Raw genomic sequence first — 23,097 nt, forward strand, 5'->3', positions numbered from 1 at the left:
ATTTAAAAAAAAAAAAAAAAAATTAATTAATTAATAAAATAAAATAATAAATAATTAAAATTAATTAAACATTACCGTTTTGAGTGTGTGTTTTAAACCAGCATACAAAACTCTGTTCATATTAAAATTTGTGATTTCTGACTCTGACCTAACCTTACACTAAAACTACCATTGTGATTTTAATAAAACTCCACAACAGCATTAAAAATTAGCATGATTGCAATTACGAATTATAGTACTAGAATAGCATATCTTCACAGGAGAGATGTGAATTTGATTTACACACCATTTTGACTGTCACCTCTTATACACACCTTTCTGAAACCGCTGCTTCATTTGTATAGTTTCTTAAAGCTGCTCTTCTCTGTCTATTTGTAATCATTTGCGTGCAGCAAACACAAAAACCTGCCACAAGCTTATTTCTTAAGAGATTTCCCTACAGTCAAAAGCCCTTTGTGAGATCTCTAATTATATATCTGTTGTCCTCACATGTCTTTTATCCCTGTTGATACAGTGAAAGACACTTTTCATAACTACTTTGTCATTCCATTCCATGGCTGACTGAACATTTTTTCAGACTCTAATTTCTGCAGCAATTTTAGACACCTTGCCCTAGGAAAGATTTCTCAGTGCGTGGCATCAAAATAGAGACAAACTTCCTACTGGATTTGCATCAGGCTGTCAGACGCTGTTGACGAATGACAGAGGGAGTGAAAGGCCAGACGGGTCTTTTACATTGCTGATCAGCGCTCAGACTTCTCCAGACTTCTTTCAGAATCTCTTGAAAGTGCACGTCAACTGAGTACACAAGAGCCCAGAATAAAGATGTTAAATTGTGCAGAATGTTGTGGCCTACTTGAGCGCTACTGTGAACAAAATGACAAATTTAGACCATAAAAATGATTTATTTGTCACTGAGAATTTTTTTTTATTACATAACATTCAGTATTTGCCAGATTTAAGTGAAGTTGATTATGTGTAGCCTATTTATTACAGTAAAACAATTAAAAAGTGCTCTTATATATACTTTTAAATAATACAATTACTGTATTCTATGCACAAGTCTCCCCACTAGGGATTATATTAACTCCCAAATTCGATTATATTCAGCACGAAGAATGAACGCCATCGGGGAACCATAATAAATGTAGCGCATTCACACTCGAGCATCTAGGCGAGCAGCACGTGATTGTGATCATTTGACTTCCTGTCATCCAAGAACTCAACATTACATCTTCTTAATGACCGTAAAGCCCCATTCAACTCCCCTGACCTCCTTCTAACCCCTCAAACCTCCAGCCACAGCTCACCGTTAGCAGTGTCGCAGCTGCGTGCTGCCCAGAGCTGAAACAGTTTGACACCGCCTGCTAACTGCCATCGCCAACGAAACCCCAAATCCCTGTGAGTATATCCTTCACCACCTCTGCACTGAGAGATTTTCTTTTCATCTCAAAGACTTAAACCTGTTGTTCTTTGATCTGTACCTTCGCTCCTCACAGGGAGACTTGTGAGAAACTTGCCATGCCATGTCTTCGGTGAGAGTGAAAGTGACTTGAATGGCAACTGAACGATTGATTACATGTGAGGAGCGAGGATTGTTACATTTTTAGCATCAAGGCAACAGCTATGCATGTTTTCAAATGACTCGCTCATGGTGCAGTGTTTTGTCTCAATCACGGTAATTTGGAGAACATGGTCTGAACGGTGGCTTATTTCAGTTGGGGCACAGGAGAGGACGTATATACACAGATAAAAGAGGTTGCTCTAGTGAATACTTTTCATTATGCATGGAGGGAACCCTGTCTGAATAGCAAACCTTCCCCTGTCAGAGCATTAACAATGTATTGTTTCTACTCCTACAAATCAACCTTGTCGACTGCAAGGGAACATTGCCAATGCCATCCACTTCCATTGCGTTGATGTATAGCTATGGGAGGACATGTACCCTGATGGTGCACTAACATATACTGTAGTAGGACATATTTATGTATTAGCATTACTTACAGAAACAACATTGTTAGTGGGTTTAAGGATATACCTAAGATATAAAGACAGTTATGTGTAAAGATCAATTTAAATTGTGAGAGAAAACTGTGATATTACAAAGAAAGTTTCTAAAATTAAATAATTGTGTTTTTATTTGTCATTGCACTAAAGGTAAAACTATTTATTAAAATATAATCTGGAAAAAGCAACAAAAAAACAAAACTCCATTTATATATATATAGACGCCAGATACAATTTTGGATATTTTTTTACTAGTGGGTGCAGGAAACTATAGTTTATTTATGTAAGTGAAGATAGCCAAATAAAGTAAACTGTGAAATATTATACCAAAAATGTCTTCATACTGAACAAAATTAAGCATTGCCTTTTATATTGCCTTTTAATTAAAAATACATTTTGGTTTGACTGAATGAAAAAATGTCGCTTTATTTATATACTTTATTTTGATAAGTAACATGTCAACTAAGTCTCATTATAGTATTAGTAGGCTGTTAGGTTAGAGTTAGGTGTTAGTGTTCGGGTAGGTAGAATAAGTTGATATGTAGTTGCAAAGTTACTTATAGACAGTAGAATGTCTGTTGTGGGAGCACCAAAATAAAGTGATACCAAAAGCAATAATAGCCACTGAGCCCTTATGCATGCATTATATTGAATGAGGTCACCAATCATTTCAACTGTAGTATCACAAAACTAGGGCAGACAAACACATTGACAAGATGACAGCCGAGCTCTACTACCACAACTGAGACCATAATAAAAGAAATGCCACTTTCATCTCACTCTTTTGTGTTCTGTAAACTATCCAATATGTGAGTATGTTACAGGCACAGGGATTTCTATGATGAATACGAGGCTTATGGTTATGAACGCAGTTTAATCAAGAGACTTTGAGAGAGATGAAGGCAATCTTGCACAGAGGGCTGAGAGATGTGGCTCATGGGAGTTTGAGACAACAGCGAGAGAAATTGTGATGTACGGCAATGCAGGCCTCTGGAAACTGTCGGCATGGAGCTGAAGAATAACTGGATGGTAATGGGGGAGGAATTAATCTCTTTTACCTGCAATAGATTTTTCCAAGAAACCAATTCAGCTCCACATTTGAGCTTGCCTTGTGGAAACAGGCTGAGATGGAGTCAGTCCAATGCAGTAAAATGGAGCAGAGAAAATCATTACTGAGGAACTGGCTGTTGAAAAAAATACACTCAGTTACTAGATTGTTTGCTCTTTAGCTCCACTGTAGATCAAGTTTCCATTTCAGGAGGCATCTGTTGTTTTCTTCCATGCCAGTTGGGTCAAAAGCTAGCTGGCTGCAATAAACTGCTTTTAGCTTAGACTGTGAGAGCTGCTCTGTTTTTAAAAGAGGGTAAAATACCAAGTTCAAATAGAGCGACTCTGGGTTTTGACTGGGGTTCAGTTTTAGATAGCGTCCCCTGACAGTTGAGATAGGAGTGCTTTGATGTGCCAGAACTGTCAACTCTGACTGACGCTCATTTAAAGACTTTTAACTGAAGTCCAACGAATTCAAGTCAGACACCAAAGTCGCTGTCTGTTTGGGAGGAGCCCAAGAGTGCTAAAGAGAAGTCTTGAGAAGGACTAAATCAATGGCATAAAGCTGTGCTATATCGCTAAGACACATCCTGAGAGTCCAAGGAAAGCCTGGCGAATAACTGGAATAAAATTCCATGACCTCTTGAATTAAAATTTTTCTATGAGGTCATTCAAATATTTTGGCGCCAATTGAAGTAACCTTAACCTGACTTTACATTCAGCACTTTAAACACTTTAATGTCATCTAATTGATTTATGGATTTATTTATGAGTATAATTCAACTATACTAACACTCATAAAAAGATTAGCTATGTAGTCTCCCACAATACAACACTGTGATCTGTAGAACCAACCAATCCAATCAATCCACCTATGTATATCCACCTTATTTTCTGTTAATGTGAGAGACTGATTCCAAATAGCTATAATAACAAAGTAAAACTATTTGTGCTACAAACCAGTGTATTTATGATTAGAATAAAACATTTAAGTAATATGATAACAAACACCAAAATATACATGTAAATGGTAAATATAAAATCAACCTAAATAGTATGACCCATCAGGTAAAAAAAAACTTTTAACACAAAAATGAGTTGTATTCAGTAAATATGACTGAATTGAGGAAACAAATCACAATTTATTCAATTCAATTCAATTCAAATTTATTTGTATAGCGCTTTTCACAATACACATTGTCTCAAAGCAGCTTTACAGAAATTGCATTTCGGAAATGTACATAGAAAAATACAGTTAGTTAATCAAGTATTAATTTATGGCATAACATATCGCCGGCTTTGAGTCGTCTCTTCACAGGCGTCGAGTCGTCTCTTCACAGGCGTTGGGGCATCTGAAGTCTCCGTGAGAGGCTGGATACAAACTGGAGCTGACGAACGCTATTTACCTCGGGACTAGCGTCCCGAGATAACAGCAGAAAGGCAGATGGGAAATAATTAGCATAGCTGATGTTCATAATGTTAATGCATTCGAACCGATTCAGCAGTATCAAAGGTTAAGCATTAAGTGAATGCTTGGTTAAAGAGATGCGTCTTTAATCTAGTTTTAAACTGGGACAGCGAGTCTGAGGCTCGTACAATATCAGGAAGGCTATTCCAGAGTTTAGAATTTATCAGTCATTCTACTGCTGACACATTTAATCAACTCAGTACATGAGTACTGCAATTTATGAATAGTATAAATGTGCTTTGTTCCTGTCATGTTTGTTGGACTCAAACAAGCGATTAAATGAACTAGCACAGGGGGTTGGTTTTTACTGCAAATGCACATTCTGCGTCAACTGCTAAACAGACTTCAAAAAGCACTTCACTGTGCTCTAACAGGGAAGAAATTACATTCAGAGCACAATAATTAAGAGCAGCCAATAGCATTTATTATAGTCTGTTCTCCCTTGATTCAAGTGCTGCAAGGCCAAGTCTTCAACTGTGATTCTATTTCCGCTGCACAAAATAGAAACAAACCCAAAAAAGTGAAGGAAAATGAGTGTAACAGGGCTGAAACCTCCCTCAGGTAAACAATGAGAATCTCCCACATCACAGCTGCAGACGCACTGTCTCTCTCTCTGTGTGTGTGTGTGTGTGTGTGTGTGTGTGTGTGTGTGTGTGTGTGTGTGTGTGTGTGTGTGTGTGTGTGTGTGTGTGTGTGTGTGTGTGTGTGTGTGTGTGTGTGTGTGTGTGTGTGTGTGTGTGTGTGTGTGTGTGCGCGCGCGTGTGTGCGTGTGTACGTGTGTGTGTGCGTGTGTGTGTGTGTGTGTGTGTGTGTGTGTGTGTGTGTGTGTGTGTGTGTGTGTGTGTGTGTGTGTGTAGAGAGAGAGAGACTCAGTAAGTGGGGTGAGAGAGTAGAAAATGGAGAAGGGAGAAGAGTGAGAAAAAGAGGAATGTGGCTCTTGCTTCACTAGTTTCACAGAATGACTTGCTCTCACCGTAATGTGTTCCTAACTGATATGTTTCCATTCAGGTTAGCAATAATTCACCCCCTCATACTTAAACTTTCATTCAAAACTCCATTTTGTTAGATCACACATCCTATCAGTAACCTCCTTGACTTCATACTTTTAGTAGTTGGTATGAAATGTTTTCTCTTTGAACAAATACGCAAATATATTTGCCGTACTGTCAGGCTGTGATGAATGGTGTTTATGAAATCAAAAGGACCCCATTTACCTTCCTAAAGCACATTCCTGGCCTTAAAAGTGCACAATATATGCTATTCCAAGGAGAAAAACTGATCAGAGTTCCGTTCTTTGCTGGGTACTGGTAATGTTAATAGCCAAACAGTTATTGAAACATTTTAAATTACTGTTTGTAAGTAATTCCTTTCTAATCTTGACAAATGTTAAATGCCGGTAAATTCTACCCTTCAAAAAAAAGTAGTACTTTTATTCAGTAAAGATGCATAAAACTGATCAAATGTGAACGTAAAATGTTTACAATATTAAGCAGAAAGGATTAAATCAATGCGCTCTATAACGACTGCATATATAGGGACGTCCCGCGTGACATCACGCCATTTGGAGCAGCCATCTTGACGGAATAGAAAATGCTATACCACCGGTGATAATACAGCTCGTCGTGGAATATTTCTATCATCCCCGAGCGATTCTGTGCAGGTGGATGCGATCAGATACGTGATCATACAAAAGGAATGTCTTTATACCTTATCCCAAAAGAAACAAAAAGGAGAAACAAGTGGTTGGCGGTAATAAACAGGCAAAAACGCGGATGGCGGTGTTTGGCTTCCAACTCATTTAAGCATTTGGCAGACGCTTTTATATTCAAAACTCAACACACGCGGCTTTGCAGTCTTCATTTTGGATCAGGTAAGTTGCCCCCTCGAAGGCTAATGAATGATTTCTCTGAGTTCGGGATCAAATGTTATAAATTCACTGTTGCCATAGAAATCCGCAATGTTTGTGTGCACTACCAAGCATTCAGCATAACATAAGCTTGTCTTAGCCGGACACGTCATCGGGCTCCCAATTTTACGATATATATATATATATATGAAGAGTTCAGATGCAAAAGCCTCTAAGTGCCATTTGAAATGTTCTTCTAGAATGATCATTTTTATCAAGCTTGTATATTTAAGTTCAGTAATTTCACTTAAAATGACAATAAATAGGTAATCTTCATTGCCATTTATGTGAAATTACTGAACTTAAATATACAAACTTGATAAAAATTATCATTCTAGGAGAAAATTTCAAATGGCACTTAGAGGCTTTTGCATCTGAACTCTTCATTTATATATATATACATATATATTGTTGTTGCTTTAAACAGAAAATCATTTGTGAATCATAGTGTGCATTTTTTTTCACGGTTCTAACGGTGTATGGGTTGACTACATTTTTCTACGTTTTTTTTGTAGCAGTGGAAAAAAAACCCTACCAACATTAGCTAGAAACAGTATTAAAGTAGTAGTAAAGAGTAGAGAAGAGAGCCATGGAACTGCTCAGTTAGCTTCAGAGTCACTACTGGTAAATGCATTTACCTAACACACTGTAACTTAGCCCAATGTCAAAACGTTTTTATGTAATTATATTATTAGTATTAGTATAATAATATACTAATAATATATATTACCCACGGCAATGGATCTATTATTAGGGATGGCCCACCCCTAATAATATATCCATTGTCACTGAGTAGCTGACGGATGCATTCCGTCAAAATGGCTGACACGTGGCTAGGGGTCACGTGACTGGGAGATCCCTATAGGGTGTATCCGTAAAAACTGAAAAAACATAGCACAAGCAAATCAGCAAATCATCATAATTAGAATGATTTCTGAAGGATCATGTGACACTGAAGACTGGAGTAATGATGCTGAAAATTCAGCTTTGATCACAGGAATAAAACACATTTTAAAAAATATTAAAATACAAAAGTTATTTAAAGTGTAATAATATTTCATTATATTACTGTATTTTTGGTCTTTAGAGACTTCTATCAAAAACTTATATTTTTGTATATAGTAGTGAATAGTAGTGTAAATGTAATTAGGATACAGCATATTAAGAGATTACATATAAAGGTCTCTTGAGTTTTTTAAGCTGCAAAAATAGAAGACGATGACGGTAGGGAATTCCCAATACATATACTCTAACCATGTGTTCAGGAGCAGGACTAGGAGGTGAGGTCAAGCCTAATTAAACATGAGCCCCTGGTGTCATAGCACAGCGGTCAGTGATTCTGGATAGGTGGTTCTGCACGATCCAGTGGGACAGAACTCATCCAGATAACAGCTGTATCTGAAGAGGACGAGTGTGTGTCTCTATAGGGTTCCTGATGAGGAAATCAGCAGCTGCCAGTGATCAACATCATAGTGGAGCATTCTGTAAATTATTCATTCTGCTTTGAGCTGCTGAGTGTGTGTTTTTAAAGTTAGATCCTGGCTGGACTGTTTTAAATAGCAAAATCATTTCTATGAACTTCTGCTAAATGATGCATTTGCTTGTTATTAATAGTTTAATGAGGCTAAAATCATTTGATGTTTTGTGCTTTTCTGTTTTGTAAACTAAAAGGTGAGTCTCAAATTGTCCTGTTAGTATCTGAGCCGCTACTGTGAGTAAATCCACAACACCGTAAATTCTTATCATAACTGACATGACATTATTTAATAAACGAGTCTGATCGAGGTGCAAGAAAATCCGTCAAATCTTAATTAACCAAGTGTAGTGTTTGAGTCGGGCCAAGAACACAAAACTGTGACTGGATCTAACACCTCTGGATGACATAATCGCTCTGTTCGGAGAGTTACAGGATCCACACATGAAAAAGACAAGCATGTACGACAGATGTCAAGTTGCCCGCTGTGGTTGCTTTCAAACAGCACAGGTTGACCGGACTCAAAAATTCATTTATGCCAAAACCTGCACATTTGTGTTGGAGGAAGTATCAAATAAAATAAATATCAAATTTACTCAAATACAATTAAAACATTTGATTTGAAGTCATTTCACTCATGAAAGATGGCTGATGTGATTCTTGCAATTGCATTCTGAATTATCCCTGCATTGAAGAGAGATGTTTGCATTTACAGGAAATGCCTCTAAATGAAAAAAGGAAAATTGAAGAGGGAACATAAGAGTCAATAGGAAAAAAGTGTGTGTTACAGTAGTTCACGCTGAGAGCCTCAGCACAGAAAAGCCTGCAGAGACCCTCTGTGGTTCAGTGCTTGTATCTCTCTCGCCAGCTGACACCGCCCAACATTGTGTGGGTGGCAGCCTATCCCAGGATGCATTGCAGTAACAGGGTTTCACACTCCAAGGGTATACTTTCAAATCCGAAAAACTTCTTTTAAAAGTTTGACTTTTTAAAGTCATAGATAGTTTGTGTTTGTGATCCCTGTCATGTGTATATTTGTTTCATAACCAACAACAACAGCAACTAGCAAAGAAAAAACCTAGCAGAGCTGCGATATAGCTCGCTGTCGAATCCTGCGACAGCGAGGATTCTTTGAAAAGCTGAAGTTTAAAGAGAAAGAAAACTGGCCCTTAAGTGTCAGAATTTGATTCTGCGTATCTGTTTGCTTTAGCAAAATAAGACGAGAGCTTTCGTTTTTTCGCTTTTGACTTTTTCGAATCACAGAAAAATCATCCAGGATTCATCCTTCAGTATGTAAATGGAAAACTGAATCTTTTTTCAAGATTTCAATTGATAGTAAAATTCCATGAAATTAAATTGAATAATTTTAAATGAGTAAAAAACACTATAGAGATTAATAAAACATTTTGTATAAATCTTAAACTTAAACATATTTTCATTTTTAATGTATGAATATGAACCACATAAACTAAATAAATGGACCATATAGTTATGTGGTTCATATTCGTAAATTTAAAAAAAGGAAAATATGTTTACGTTTAAGATTAATACAAAATGTTTTATTAATCTCTATAGTGTTTTTTTCCCTTGTTAAGATTTATACAAAATGTTTTATTTAGCTCTATTTTTTTCACTCATTTAAAATTCTTAATTCAAAATCTGAATAATATGTAAGGATTAATCAGTTCAATTTGATGGAATTGTACTATTAATTGAAATGCGTAAATCTTGAAAAGGCTTAAAAAATTTTGAGTGTAACAAAGAAAAATCCCAAATAACCTAATAACCAAATAATCCTCAACTATTTCTCCTAGACAGCAAAGAGAAGTCTTTTACATGAGTTACATCAAACAAAAACATCTTGTATTCAGTCTGTGTAAGTATTTAAATGCATTTAGTGTAAATCCTGAGAGATTAAATCTCTTTAGTATTTTAAATGTTTCTCCAAAACAGCAATGAGATTAAACAGAGATCAAATGGAGTTGTTCGCTTACGTCTCATAATTCTAAGATTTTTCTCCTGAGAAAAAAGACCCAAGCAATTTTACATACTGTATGCATGTTCTGTATGAAATTATCAATGTCTGAAACTGTGTTTGATTGGCCAAGATACCATCTGCAATGAAAAGTCAGAGATCTCAATGTTAATTCAAACATTTCTTATCAAAAGTTTGCACTTTCAAATGATCTGAGCTGCTATCCACGTTCATTTAGCTCTATGCCCTTACTCTACACCATCGTTCAAAACTTAGGGGTCAGCAACCGTTTTTATCAGTTTTTTATGTCTTTAGTGTCACGTGATCCTTCAGAAATCATTCTAATGCTGATTTGGTGCTCAAGAGACATTTCTTATTATTATCAATGTTGAAAACAGTTCTGCTTATTATTTTTGTGGAAACCATGATGCTTTTTTCAAGATACTTTTATGATTGACCCAAGACTGTTAAACAGTAGTGTATGTCAACAATTATATAATTTGATAAAAAAAATTATTTCTCCTAAAGAATTCTAACAAAAACACCTGGCAAAAGTAAGTTATTTAAATATCTGAGAACTGCTGAGATATGAAAGAGTTTCGCTGGGACAATGTACTGTGTGCAGAACTTGCTCACTCGTTCACGTTGCTCTGGACAAATATGTTCCTTTCTTGTGTCTGACAACATGGTAAATTGAAAGTGAAGGGACATTTAAAGTTGTAGTCACAGCCGTGAATCACGAAAGGCCAGTGTCCATGTATGCTGTTGTTGACCTTTCACTGACTTCACTGCTTTCACACGCACAGACACAGATGCAAACAAAGAGAAAAGCGTAGGGTTGCGCATGTTAACACAGATCGGTTCAACAAGGCATGTGTGATGTATGAGACTGATCTAGATTATCATGCATCCCCTTTTTTCATTTCTTACACTCACTTTCCTGCAAAAGTAGATGGGAATTTGAGATTTCCACAATAAGATCAAACTATAGTTGTCTAGATGTCTTTGCCAGAGGCATTGTGGAACTGCACTAAACCGTACACACACTGTGTGCAGCAAACACACTCTCCCTTATCAGTTTACACTATAGCTGCCAGTGGAATACTAATGCACTCTTACTGCAGTCCTGCATGTGATGCATACAGAAACAGAGCTATCAATCGCTTGCTGTACACCATGGTGACAAAATCCCACAGAGAGAAAGAGAGAGATCGCTGAATGTAATGGAAGGAAAAGAGAGAATAAAAATAGAATCTGCATTGAATGCAGTGAATGAAAATAGGTAATATACAAAATTGTATATGTATATATGTATCTGTGTGCGTGCGTGTGTGTGTGTGTGTGTGTGTGTGTGTGTGTGTGTGTGTGTGTGTGTGTGTGTGTGTGTGTGTGTGTGTGTGTGTGTGTGTGTGTGTGTGTGTGTGTGTGTGTGTGTGTGTGTGTGTGTGTGTGTGTGTGTGTGTGCGCGTGTATTCTGGACAAATTCCAAACCTGAAGGGCACTTCAGGAAGGGGACGCCATTTGTAGGGGTGTTCCAAACGAAAGTGAAAACTGAATCCCTTGCGATGGTCACTTCAAGGAAGTAATTTTATATTTACGGTCATGTGATCTAGCGAATACTCATGATTCATTTTAAAGCTAGATGGATGGCTGGAGAGTTCGAGTTAACTTAAACAGAGCGATTCAAGTTGTTTTGTTGTGTTCGTGATATATTTCAGAAATTTTTGTCATGTTTTGTTTAAATAAGTTTCATAGGCAAGAAATATGTTAGGTAACGCAGGGTCCAAAAATGGGACGGCAAGTTTTAAAGTTGAGAACAGAGAAATACACTTTCACAAACACACACACACACACACACACACACACACATATCCTCCTGGGACCCAGGAATAGACTTTTGTCCACTGTAGTGGACATTATATTTTAGTGAATTTCTCTGACATCATACATGTCACATGTCACACCTGGGTGTCCTGTAAAGAGCACACTTTTCAGAGATACCAAATGTGTCGTGGTTTCACCATGAAAACAACTTCTCCTTGGTCTTTAAAAATGTCTGACATTAATTTAGTCGTCAAATGTAGCACTCTTATGGAAATATGATAATATATTATAATTATAATTTAAATCGGACTACTTTTCAAATTGTATTTCATAAAGCAACATCTCAGGAAACCGTTGTGGGGTTTCAAATAAAACAATAACTTTCTGTTTCAGAACAGGGCCTTGATTTCATTCATGTCCACTGTAGAGGACATCAGGACTTAAATCATGTTTATCAGGCATTTTGGGAGACACAACAAGTGAATATGGAAATGAATTATACATCAATATTCCTATGAAATATTAGATATTATTATCAAAATGTTGCTAATTATTACTCCAATTATTACACTTCTTTTTTCATTAATTGTTACTCCAAGAACACATTAATGTGCACATTAGACACAGTGTATTGATGCATTGCATTGAATGGGAATATTTATGGCCATTTTACCCACATATTGCATAAAGTAAAATGGTGTAGCAATTCATTTCGTTATATCTTTCATAACGTAGTTGAGAATCATCTTTATACAAATTGTGCTTTAAAACAATCCTGAAACCTAAAAAATCCCATTGGTTTTGCCTTTACATATAATTTGTGTCATTTTATTTTTTAAACAACTGAGTCCTGGTGTCCACTACAGAGTACATAGCGTAACATATGAATAAAATATAATTTTTCAAAAATGTTTTGTTTTTTTTTAACCATTTTTTCTTATGCTCTAAACAATGTGATGACATGAAAAAAAATAGAAAAAAAATTTTCTGGGTCTCAGGAACACATAATTTAAAAACTTTTTATACAAAGTGTATATTTATTTGCAACAGTTATGTTAACAGCAATAATAAGAAATGTCTGTCGTAAGAACAGCTGATCAACTGATGGACACCGTGCTGCGTTGTCATGGGAACATTCCCAGGTGAAGAGAATGAGGAATTCATTGCTCTCTTCACCAATTGCGTTCCAAACGGCTACATAATGCAAAAATGCACTCCAAAGTCCCCACTTCAATGGCTCTGCCCTTCGCAGGGAGTAGGGCAGATGCTCACTTTCGTTTGTAATTTGCCCTATTATTTCATTAAGCTGCTTTGTTAGCTCCATGTATTTAGTCTCTGTGTTCTCCCTCAGTCTAGGACACAGGCTTTAATATCAAATATTCAGGAAACAGCTCAAATGCAGGGGGAAAACCATAAATGTGTGTGTGTGTGTGTGTGTGTGTGTGTGTGTGTGTGTGTGTGTGTGTGTGTGTGTGTGTGTGTGTGTGTGTGTGTGTGTGTGTGTGTGTGTGTGTGTGTGTGTGTGTGTGTGTGTGTGTGTGTGTGTGTGTGTGTGTGTGTGTGTGTGTGTGTGTGTGTTTTATAGACTTCCCTTGTGCACTTGTTGAAGACGGTGCGTTTGCTGCGTCTCCTGCGCTTGCTGCAGAAGTTGGATGGTTATTCTCAGTACAGTGCTGTGGTCCTGACACTTCTAATGTCTGTATTTTCCCTGCTGGCACATTGGTTTGCATGTGTTTGGTACGTTATTGGACGCAAAGAGCTTGGCAGCAATGACCCCCCTGACCTGGGACGGTTTTTCTCCTGTGTTCATGCTGTTTCCTGAGTATTTAATATTATTGAGAGTTTCTATTTACTATTATAGTAGTCAAGATTTGAGGGAAATGTTCTTAATTATAATGGTGCTAAAATAAACTTCATTTTCTAAAGCAAATTTTGGGGTGGAATATGACATGTTCTTGACAGATTTCTTTGACAGGTGCATCTCTTAAAAAGTTACTCTTTTATGTATAATTGTGTATGGAGCAGAACATCCCAAGACCTGTCAGCCCAAAAAGACAAAGAATTCATCATTAACCTTCCTTTAACACCTGTTGCATAAGATATAGCCCTCAAAATGAGTGATGCCTGTCTACAACAGCAAATACTTTCTAAAAATCCACCAGAATAATCATCCAAATACCATGATTTGGCTGTCATGCCCTCAGTTTGACTCGCACTGACACTGCGTGGGCCAATAATGTTCTTATCATTTGCAGTCAGTATTGGACCATGGGCCTCATCCTCTGTCTGCAGCCTTTGAATAATCGACATCTGTCAGACATTTATCCCTCACAACCTTCAGAGCGTCTTCGCATCGACAGACTGACAGGTCTGACACCAGCCACGGATTCCACACATCACTGCAGTGCTTGATGGAACCACTTTCCAACAGTTTACATACAAAAATAGGAACATGCATGCAGCGTCGCAACAGAATTATGTTGGTGGTATAATGAAATGTGAGGCTCTGTTGGGTGTGCACCTCAGGGAGTGTGTGCCAGATGTTTACAGAGGGGACTGAACCAATTAGGGTGTCACACAAGATTGTTCATCTTGTCATGGTACTAAGATGGTCTTTTTTTTTTAAAGAATGGTTTCCACCACCTGCTGTGACCATTAAGAGAAATAATGCACAATGAATGCAGTGCCAATCGTTCCAGAGTGTTTCAAGGTTTTCTGATGTTTTTAAAGCCATCCAAAGAACCCATACTCATTATATTTCTCATATATTTCTATAATTCACTTTAATGCATTATTCAAATATATATATATATATATATATATATATATATATATATATATATATATATATAATAGCATATAGAAAGTTGCTGTCTACAGCACCATTGTAAATTGACCTGCTTGCATCTTGAAAGAAAATTTTAATCTTGAGAGAGATCTTTCATCACTCATTTTTTACAGTCTATGGCTCATAGACGTGCTTAAAGCAAAATACATGTACGCTTCAGTGCTCTTGTATGCCTTGAGGGACTCCCCGCTGTATGGAGAAGGATTGTGGACGAGGTAGATGTAAATGTCACCAAAAGACATGTTTGGCAAGTTAACGACAGATTTCAGCGGGGTCAGTAGTTAATTCGGAAGTAAATACGGATCAAAACCCAAAATATAAATTTTCTTGTAATAGCGTTGCTTTTCTTTATCAGATAGATGAGCGATTTTCATCTGAGTAACGTTAACAGAGCCCGTTTCTTTGACGTTAACGTTTGCCATTTCCCCTGGAATCATAGACAGTAAAATGAGCTAAACCTGAAATCGACGGTCGGTGGAGCGGGCGCTACGGTCCTAAAGATGGCGACCACAACAAAAAAGTCACGTGACTGAAACCCATGTATTGCTCGTGAGCATCCCTATTCCCTACTCCATTCGAAGGGCAGACGGCAGAGCTCTTCAAGTGGGACTTTGAAGTGAGCTTGGCACTAGTGTGCCATTTATGTAGCCGTTTGGAACGCACTTGATGAAGGGAGCAAGGAAAGACAACGTTTTTTCCAACGTAAATATTTTCACCTGGGATGTTCCCATGACAACGCAGCACGTTGTCCATCAGCTGAATAGCTGTTCTGACGACAGAAATATAATGCTGTTAACATAACGGCTGCAAATAAATTTATTTTTTTATTTTTACTTCACAAAAAAAATTTTTAATAAAGTTAAAATATGCGTTTTATATCCGTTATATCTGTGTGTCAGTGTCTCAACTTTAAACCTTTGGACCCTACATTACCTAACATTTCTTATGAAACTTGCTTTATGAAAATTTAAACAGAACATGAAACATCCTGGTTGCGTATGCAACCCACCGTTCCCTGAAGGAGGGAACGGAGGACGTAGTCGACGCGACTGAAATGGGATCACGCTAGGGAGCCTATCATCTTCGAGTACTATTGAACGAGCCAATGTAATTGGCGTGCGTGATTCGCATCACACACTCCGCCCCCGCGGCGCGGGTATAAATACGGAAGTGGATGCACGCACTAGTTGCTTTTCGCTGAGGAGCCGAGAGTAACCCGGGGTCAGCGGTGGTCCAGCGGTAGTGGCAAGGGGACTACGTCCTCCGTTCCCTCCTTCAGGGAACGGTGGGTTGCATACGCAACCAGGACGTTCCCTTTCAGTCGATAACGTCGGACGTAGTCGACGCGACTGAAATGGGATCAACCATTGAACACGCCACTAACGCTGCCACCTTCCAGTGCCTAAACCAAAGCCTCCTGATGCCCCCGCAAACTTAAGGCGGGGAAGGACAGGGCTTAGGCCAGGGAAGTCACTGCTGTTCCTACAGGACCACTGGGAAAGCGTTCCCCGTACGTTGGAAGGAAGGGACGCTGCGGAAGCCACATCCAACCCGAGGGAGGAAATGTGGAGAATACACATATGAACTGGGCGGAAACCGGGCAGTCTAACATATGGAATGTCACTGGGGTGGCTCCAGCCTAAGACGGGGGGAGACACACCGGACAGTGACGGCAGAGAGACTCTGCCGAGGGAAGACACGGGCTCACCGCAGGGAGCCGTATCGTGGAAGAATACACATATGGGGTCACCGAAGGGACCGCAACATATGGACCCAGCCTAACACAGGTTCCACACTGCTTACGAGTGGTAGGCCTAACACCAGACGTTCCGCACGTCCGACGTCGGAGGGGTGTGGAGGAACTCAACAGGGTTCAACTTTAAGGGAACTCAACTGGAGTAGAAAGGCGCACGTATCCAGTCCATAGGCACACATTCAAGCCGACACTTGAACCGGGCTCACGGTGAAACTGGCTTCATGAGAAGGGAGCCCACGGGAAGCAGCGGTTCAACTAGGTGTCGTCCAGCCCCCAACTCTAGAATCTGTTTAGCAAAGTATATCGTCAACGCCCAGGCGGAGCACTTTACACTCATCATAGAGGAGCTCAACCCTAAGTGGACATGTTGCATCTCGGATCTTTGCCGAAATGAAGGCAAGCACTAAGTGCAACTTTGCATGGAAACAGCCTTCCCTCTCTGCTGAATTCCAACAGATATTTGAAGAGCTGGTCTGAGGTCTATGACTTGCATTCTGTACACGTCCAAGCGAATCGGACAGAGAAGCCAGGGCTGGATCTGCCTCCTCCAGGGCAGCGCTTGCAGGCTCACCACCTGCTCCTATTACGGGAGAGGTAGGAACCTTGGGCACAATCCGAGCCGGGGTCTCAGCTTGTGAGAGTTAGCCGGCCCAGACTCCAGGCACAATACGTTGACCGAAAGCGAGCAAGTCCCTACCCTCTAGTAGAGACCACGCGAGCAGGAGAACTGATATAACAGAATTTTTAACTCACTACCTGCAGTGGCTCAGGGGCGGTCTCTGCAGTGCAGTCGCACCAGGGACAAGGCCCAAGAGGATAAAGAGGGACACAAGGATTTACAAGACCTTGCTCCTCAGGAACCTGACGATCAGAACGTGCTTCTGCATACTTCTGCAACACGATGAGCGTCGTTTAAACACCGAGGCAACATCATTTTGAGGGTGATTTAGGAAAACAGCCTACTGCAACCCATTTTGCAGGAAAGAGAGCACTGAAGTGATCGAAAGCTTTCAGGATCTCCTCAGGGGAGAAGACGCACTCAACGACTAGGTTCCACTTCTAAAGGCGTAAGCACGCTACCCAATTCTAGGGGGTGCTCGCAGAAGTGATGGTAACTAACACATGTTCTTGTGATAGCCACCTGAACCTCCGCGTTCGGATGTAAGACCGCCCGGAATCTCCGGGGGAAGAACGCGTGTGCCATCGTGCCCCGTCCCCGAATCCAGGGGAAGTCAGGAAGGCTGTTGAAGGGAACCAGGTCTAGTTGGGCCAATGAGGGGCAACTATGAAGACCTGTTCCTCTCCTGACATGGCACGTAGGTGCAAGTGACGGGCGCAAAAGACAGGAGCATTGCTCAACACAACATGTGAAGATCACTGGGCTTCAGGAGCATTTTCTGCTCAGCACTTGGGTGTGACAAGTTCACTGAGCTTCAGGAGCATTCCTGCTCAACACCTGAGTGTGATAAACTCACCGAGCTTCAGGAGCATTTCTGCTCAACACTTGAGTACGAAGAACCTCACTGAGCGACAGGAGCATTTCTGCTCAGCACTTGAGTGTGACAAGTTCACTGAGCTTCAGGAGCATTACTGCTCAACACCTGAGTGTGATAAACTCACTGAGCTTCAGGAGCATTTCTGCTCAACACTTGAGTGCGAGGAACTTCACTGAGTACCAGGAGCATTTCTGCTCAGCACTGCGTGTGATGAATTCACTGAGCTACCTGTGATGGACTCACTGAGCTACAGGAGCATTGCTGCTCAACACCAGAGTGCGATGAACTTCACTGAGTTTCAGGAGCAAATCTGCTCAACATGAAGAGTGATGATTTCACTGACTTGCAGGCGCATGGCGACCATGAGTCGCAGTCACTTTTAGAAGGCTCACTGGGGTTAAACGCATTTCTGCGGGCCCCTGGGGCCGCTGAGTCCCAGTGTTTGTCCAAGGGTAGTCCGCTCGGTTTACCCAAACACTGGCGGAAAAATAAAACCAGGGGGGCAACTGAGCGGCCCCGGAATGGTCATGACCCAGCCGGACCCAGGGGATGGAGTCTCCACTTGCCCTGGCTATAACTGTCGTGAGGCTCGATGGCGGCACGATTGAGTAAGCGGGAGGAGTGGAATAAGGCGCCCTCAAAAGCGTCTGACTCCAAGGAGGAGGTGACGGGTGAGTTTGTGACATGCAAGGGAAGCTTGCGCAACGGTCGCAATGTCTAACAACTCGAGGCACGAATGCCCGTGTAGTCGGGGGTCGCCCAGGCCCCCGTTAAAACACGCCCTTTGTACATGGCCGCTCTGTTGAAGAGGGTTTGGCAGCAGACCGGGATGAACTATAGTCACACAGGGTGAGCTGCTCTGCCATGGTCACCTCGGGACTCGATCGTGAAGCTAGCGCTGAAGCGGTCACATATGGAGGGAGCCAAAGGCTGCGACTACCATATACCCCAGGAGCCTCTGAAAGTTCTTTCAGTTGGACCCTTTCTCACTTCAACACCAGCTGAACACATTCTCATTGGAGAGACATGTTGGACCGAGTACCTCTCCAAAACTAGAAAAGAGATACTCAGCCCGTGGGCGAGATTACTCTCTTCCAGTTGACCTGAAGACCCAACGGGCTCTGGAGCACTCGAGGGGAAGGACACTGTACTGATACTCCACCCTTAGACGCAACACACAGGATGGCCCGCGGTGCGGGAGGTAGAGATCTGAAGCACATGTCTTTCAGGTCAAAGCTGCAGACCAATCTTGGGCCAAGATGGTCACTACCCACCACCTAGTAGCATGAAGAACGAGTTTACAACTGGCCTTCGTACCGGCTGGAGGAGCGGCTATATCAAATCCTTCGCCAGCAGGATAAGATAAGCACGCACAAGTCAGGAGCACTGCTCAACACTCGGTGTGATGAATATCACTGAATTTTCAGGAGCACGTCTGCTCAACACCTAATGTGATGACTATCACTGACTTGAGCGGGGTAGCCGAGCCTGAGGTGGGGCAGCAAAGTAGAGAGAGTGGTGTTAGTGTGCTGTGCAACACTTACCTGTCTCCACAAGCGGCAGGGGGCGCGTGAGAAGGCGGATGACCGGGTCCTCGAACGCACCAAGCTGCCTGCTGGCGACCAAGGGGGAGCTGAGGGGTGTAAGGCTATACAGGGTCACACCCGCCAGACTGGCCCTCTTGGGACCCAGGAACAGATGAAATTGCTCTCTCTTTGAAGTGTGGGTACCGCTTGCTCCGCTTTTTTTTTTTTTTTTTTTAGGGAGCCAGCGGCGGAACAGACACACACACAAACAAAGGCTCCACCCGGCCCTCACCCGGGGGGAGGGAGTGATCGTGCCACTCCAAGAGCATCTCATCCATTCCTGGGCGGCCCGCTCCGGAATGCTTTCGCTGTCGCTTGCCACCTGGCTTGGCAGCGCCTGGAGCGGGCTGGGCGTCTCTACTGCGGCCGGCTCCCTGCTGAGGCCTGGGTGGAGGCTGCTGCGGAGGGCCAGCAGGAGCGGCGGCCGGAGAACGCCCACGGCGACGAGCAGGCGGAGGAGCTGCCACCGGCGGCGGGTGGAGGCAGCAGCTGGCCACCGGGGCAGGATGTGCCGGATGACCTCCGTCTGCGCTTGAGCGGCAGAGAACTGTTTGATGCAGTTCTCCACCGCGTCGCCGACCAGCCCAACCTGGGAAATTGGGGAGACCAGGAACCGAACCTTGTCCGCATCCGCCATACCAACCAGGCTGAGCCAACGAAGGCGCTACTGGACCACCAAGGTGGACATCGCCAGACCGATCACGCACGCTACGACACCCGTACCCCGGAGGGTGAGGTCGGATGCAGTGCGGTGCTCACCTATGAGCGCACGGTCTGGATTACCCTCGTGCATGCCATGGGTGCCCTAGCCTGCAGCAACGCCATGGCACGCAAGAGGAAGGGGCTTGCCCACAGGCTTTGTAAGCTCTGCCCGTCGGAACGGACGAAACTCACAAGCCTTAGGGGGGAGACGAGGATCCCCCCAAAAGGCAGCGGCCGCCGGACACAGGTGCACCTGTGTCGACAGACCGCTCCAATGGAGGGACACCTCGCAACCCTTCACCGTTCCTCCATCAAGGGTAATGAGGGGGAAAAGCTATTCAGGCAGTTTCTGGCAGAGAAAGATGCTGTTCACCACCTGATAAGCTCTCCATGCATTTCGGGAAAGAAAGGCACTGGGGCGGCGAGCTGAGAACCAGCGCGGCCCGCCCCAAGATACCAAACTCCAGATTCCAACTGAGACTGAACGGGACACGGTGGAGGTTCCACTCGAGCCCGGCAGCCTCGGCGGCCCGTTTCAGCATAGCTGATAATTCTGGATCCGGCTCGGGCAACATTGAACTCCCGGAGGGAGACAATGCAGCCGAGTCATCATCTCCAGAAGTCAGCTCACCCTCTGATGCTGCAATCGGCGTCCTGTCCTCCAGGGGAGCCCCGAGTGAAACCGCTGGCCCACCCATTACAGATGGACCAGCAGACAACACAGGAGGCTCCAGTGGTTGCAGTGGAAGGGAGGAGTGAGGAGCCCACAGGGAATGGTTACCGGGCGGGACATCCAACACTATCCTCCGGTCACCCATCCCACACAGCACCCGAGGGTGGGGCATGGTAATGGGGACTCGCTCTCCGCGAACGAAGGCGAGTCTCGCCCTCAACACTGCGACAGTCATGTTCCCACAGTGAAAACATGAGCTGTCCACAAAAGCTGTCTCAGCGTGCTGTAAGCCAAACACGTGACACAACAGTTGTGACCATCAGAGAGAGACAGGGAACGACCGCACCCAGAAACGCACGGGCGGAATGACATCTTGAAAAAGACGCAAACGCACCCGTGTTGCTCTTTCAGAAAATAGGACCGTCACCAGTGCCGGAGCACACAGGGAAATGACCGCGGCAACACTGAACAGAGAACTGAAACAGTGAAGCACTCACTTTTCCGCCCTCTAACCAGCCATCAACACACACAAACATTTAGAAATTTGTTGCTGTTAAAACAGCAGTTGAGAGCTCAAAGCTCGCGATCACCGCTGCACTCGCGCTGTAGAACACCAGCACTGGGAGAGTCTTCCTGAAGAACACCGACACACTCGCTCGTTGTAGACAACAGCACTCTCAGAGACATCAAACGATCTGCTCCGAAGCGAAAGGCAACTAGTGCGTGCATCCACTTCCGTATTTATACCCGCGCCGCGGGGGCGGAGTGTGTGATGCGAATCACGCACGCCAATTACATTGGCTCGTTCAATAGTACTCGAAGATGATAGGCTCCCTAGCGTGATCCCATTTCAGTCGCGTCGACTACGTCCGACGTTATCGACTGAAAGGGAACAATTTGTATAGTGTAACTGATGTATTGCCTTCATGTTCTTCTTTATCTTTTTTATTTTAGTTTTCAGCTCATTGCTCTTTTCTCATTTGTATTCTGATGACATTGAACATTTTGTTAATACATTTTGTATATTGTATACAAGTTGTATGTCATAAAAAATGTAATCTGTGTTTTGCGGAAAAAAAAGTTAAAAGATATAAAATAAAGTAGAATTTTGAGCTGTATGCAAAGAGTATAGACGAACTGTAAAAAAGTATAATATTATAATATTATTTATATATACAATATTATTTTAATATTATAGTTTATTTATAAAAAATATGGGCTTTCACTTCTTGTCAATAAACGTTCTTTGCTGTAACACGTCTATGAGCACGTCCCAGCCGGGTTCGTCACTTATTTGGTTCCCCGGAAACATTTCCGTTGTGGTCTTTGTTACCTGCAGCGCGTTTCTGTATTTGGTTGTGTTGTGAACTTTTGCAGCGAGTTTCTGTATTTGGTTGTGTTGTGAGTATTTGCAGCGCGTTTCTGTATTTGGTTGTGTTGTGAGTATTTGCAGCGCGTTTCTGTATTTGGTTGTGTTGTGAGTATTTGCAGCGCGTTTCTGTATTTGGTTGTGTTGTGAGTATTTGGAGCACGTGTGTTGTGAAACTGATGAAGATGTTTTTTTTTTAATTTGGTGGTGTTTTTTTTCTATTTGCATGCGTTTTTTTCTATTTGCATGCATCTTCTTTAGGTTGCAGCACGTTGAGCTCTCTCAGCCACCGTACAATACATATTGTCACTATCTACGATACATATTGTTGCATTTTTGTATTGTGATATATTGAGACATGATATATTTTTACACCCCTATTAAAAACTATTCAAACATGCAGTTAAAGACTATTTTCAAAACTGCATGAAATTTGTGAAGAAAAAATATGACTGTCTCAAGATGTGAACTTACTCGATTCACTCAACACCTGATTCGCTATTGTCCACATAAACAGCAAACCAAAATGAAACACAAACCCCCGGATTCACAGGCCAGGCTTAAGCTAGTCCCAGACTAAAATGCATTTTTTAGTTTCAGCTATTTTAACTGAAAGCAATTTGCACTGGTTTATACACTCACCTATAGGATTATTAGGAACACCATACTAATACTGTGTTTGACCCCCTTTCGCCTTCAGAACTGCCTTAATTCTACGTGGCATTGATTCAACAAGGTGCTGAAAGCATTCTTTAGAAATGTTGGCCCATATTGATAGGATAGCATCTTGCAGGTGATGGAGATTTGTGGGATGCACATCCAGGGCACGAAGCTCCCGTTCCACCACATCCCAAAGATGCTCTATTGGGTTGAGATCTGGTGACTGTGGGGGCCATTTTAGTACTGTGAACTCATTGTCATGTTCAAGAAACCAATTTTAAATGATTCGAGCTTTGTGACATGGTG

The 23,097-nt window shown here is 41.9% G+C and overlaps 1 protein-coding gene across 1 annotated transcript in view; it reads right to left on the minus strand.

Moving 5' to 3' along the window:
* Nucleotides 1-673: 673 nt before the first annotated feature.
* Nucleotides 674-23,097, minus strand: part of LOC143756656 (sterile alpha motif domain-containing protein 3-like) — a 42,942-nt gene continuing 20,518 nt past the window's right edge. Inside the window, exon 5 of the mRNA XM_077247217.1 lies at nucleotides 674-798. Within this exon, the coding sequence (XP_077103332.1) occupies nucleotides 674-798 (125 nt within the window). The remainder of the gene's footprint in view (nucleotides 799-23,097) is intronic.

The sequence above is a fragment of the Siphateles boraxobius genome, unplaced genomic scaffold, assembly GCF_051911475.1.
Source record: "Siphateles boraxobius isolate OS27281-9 unplaced genomic scaffold, OSU_SipBor_1 3, whole genome shotgun sequence".
Classification (NCBI taxonomy): domain Eukaryota; kingdom Metazoa; phylum Chordata; class Actinopteri; order Cypriniformes; family Leuciscidae; genus Siphateles; species Siphateles boraxobius.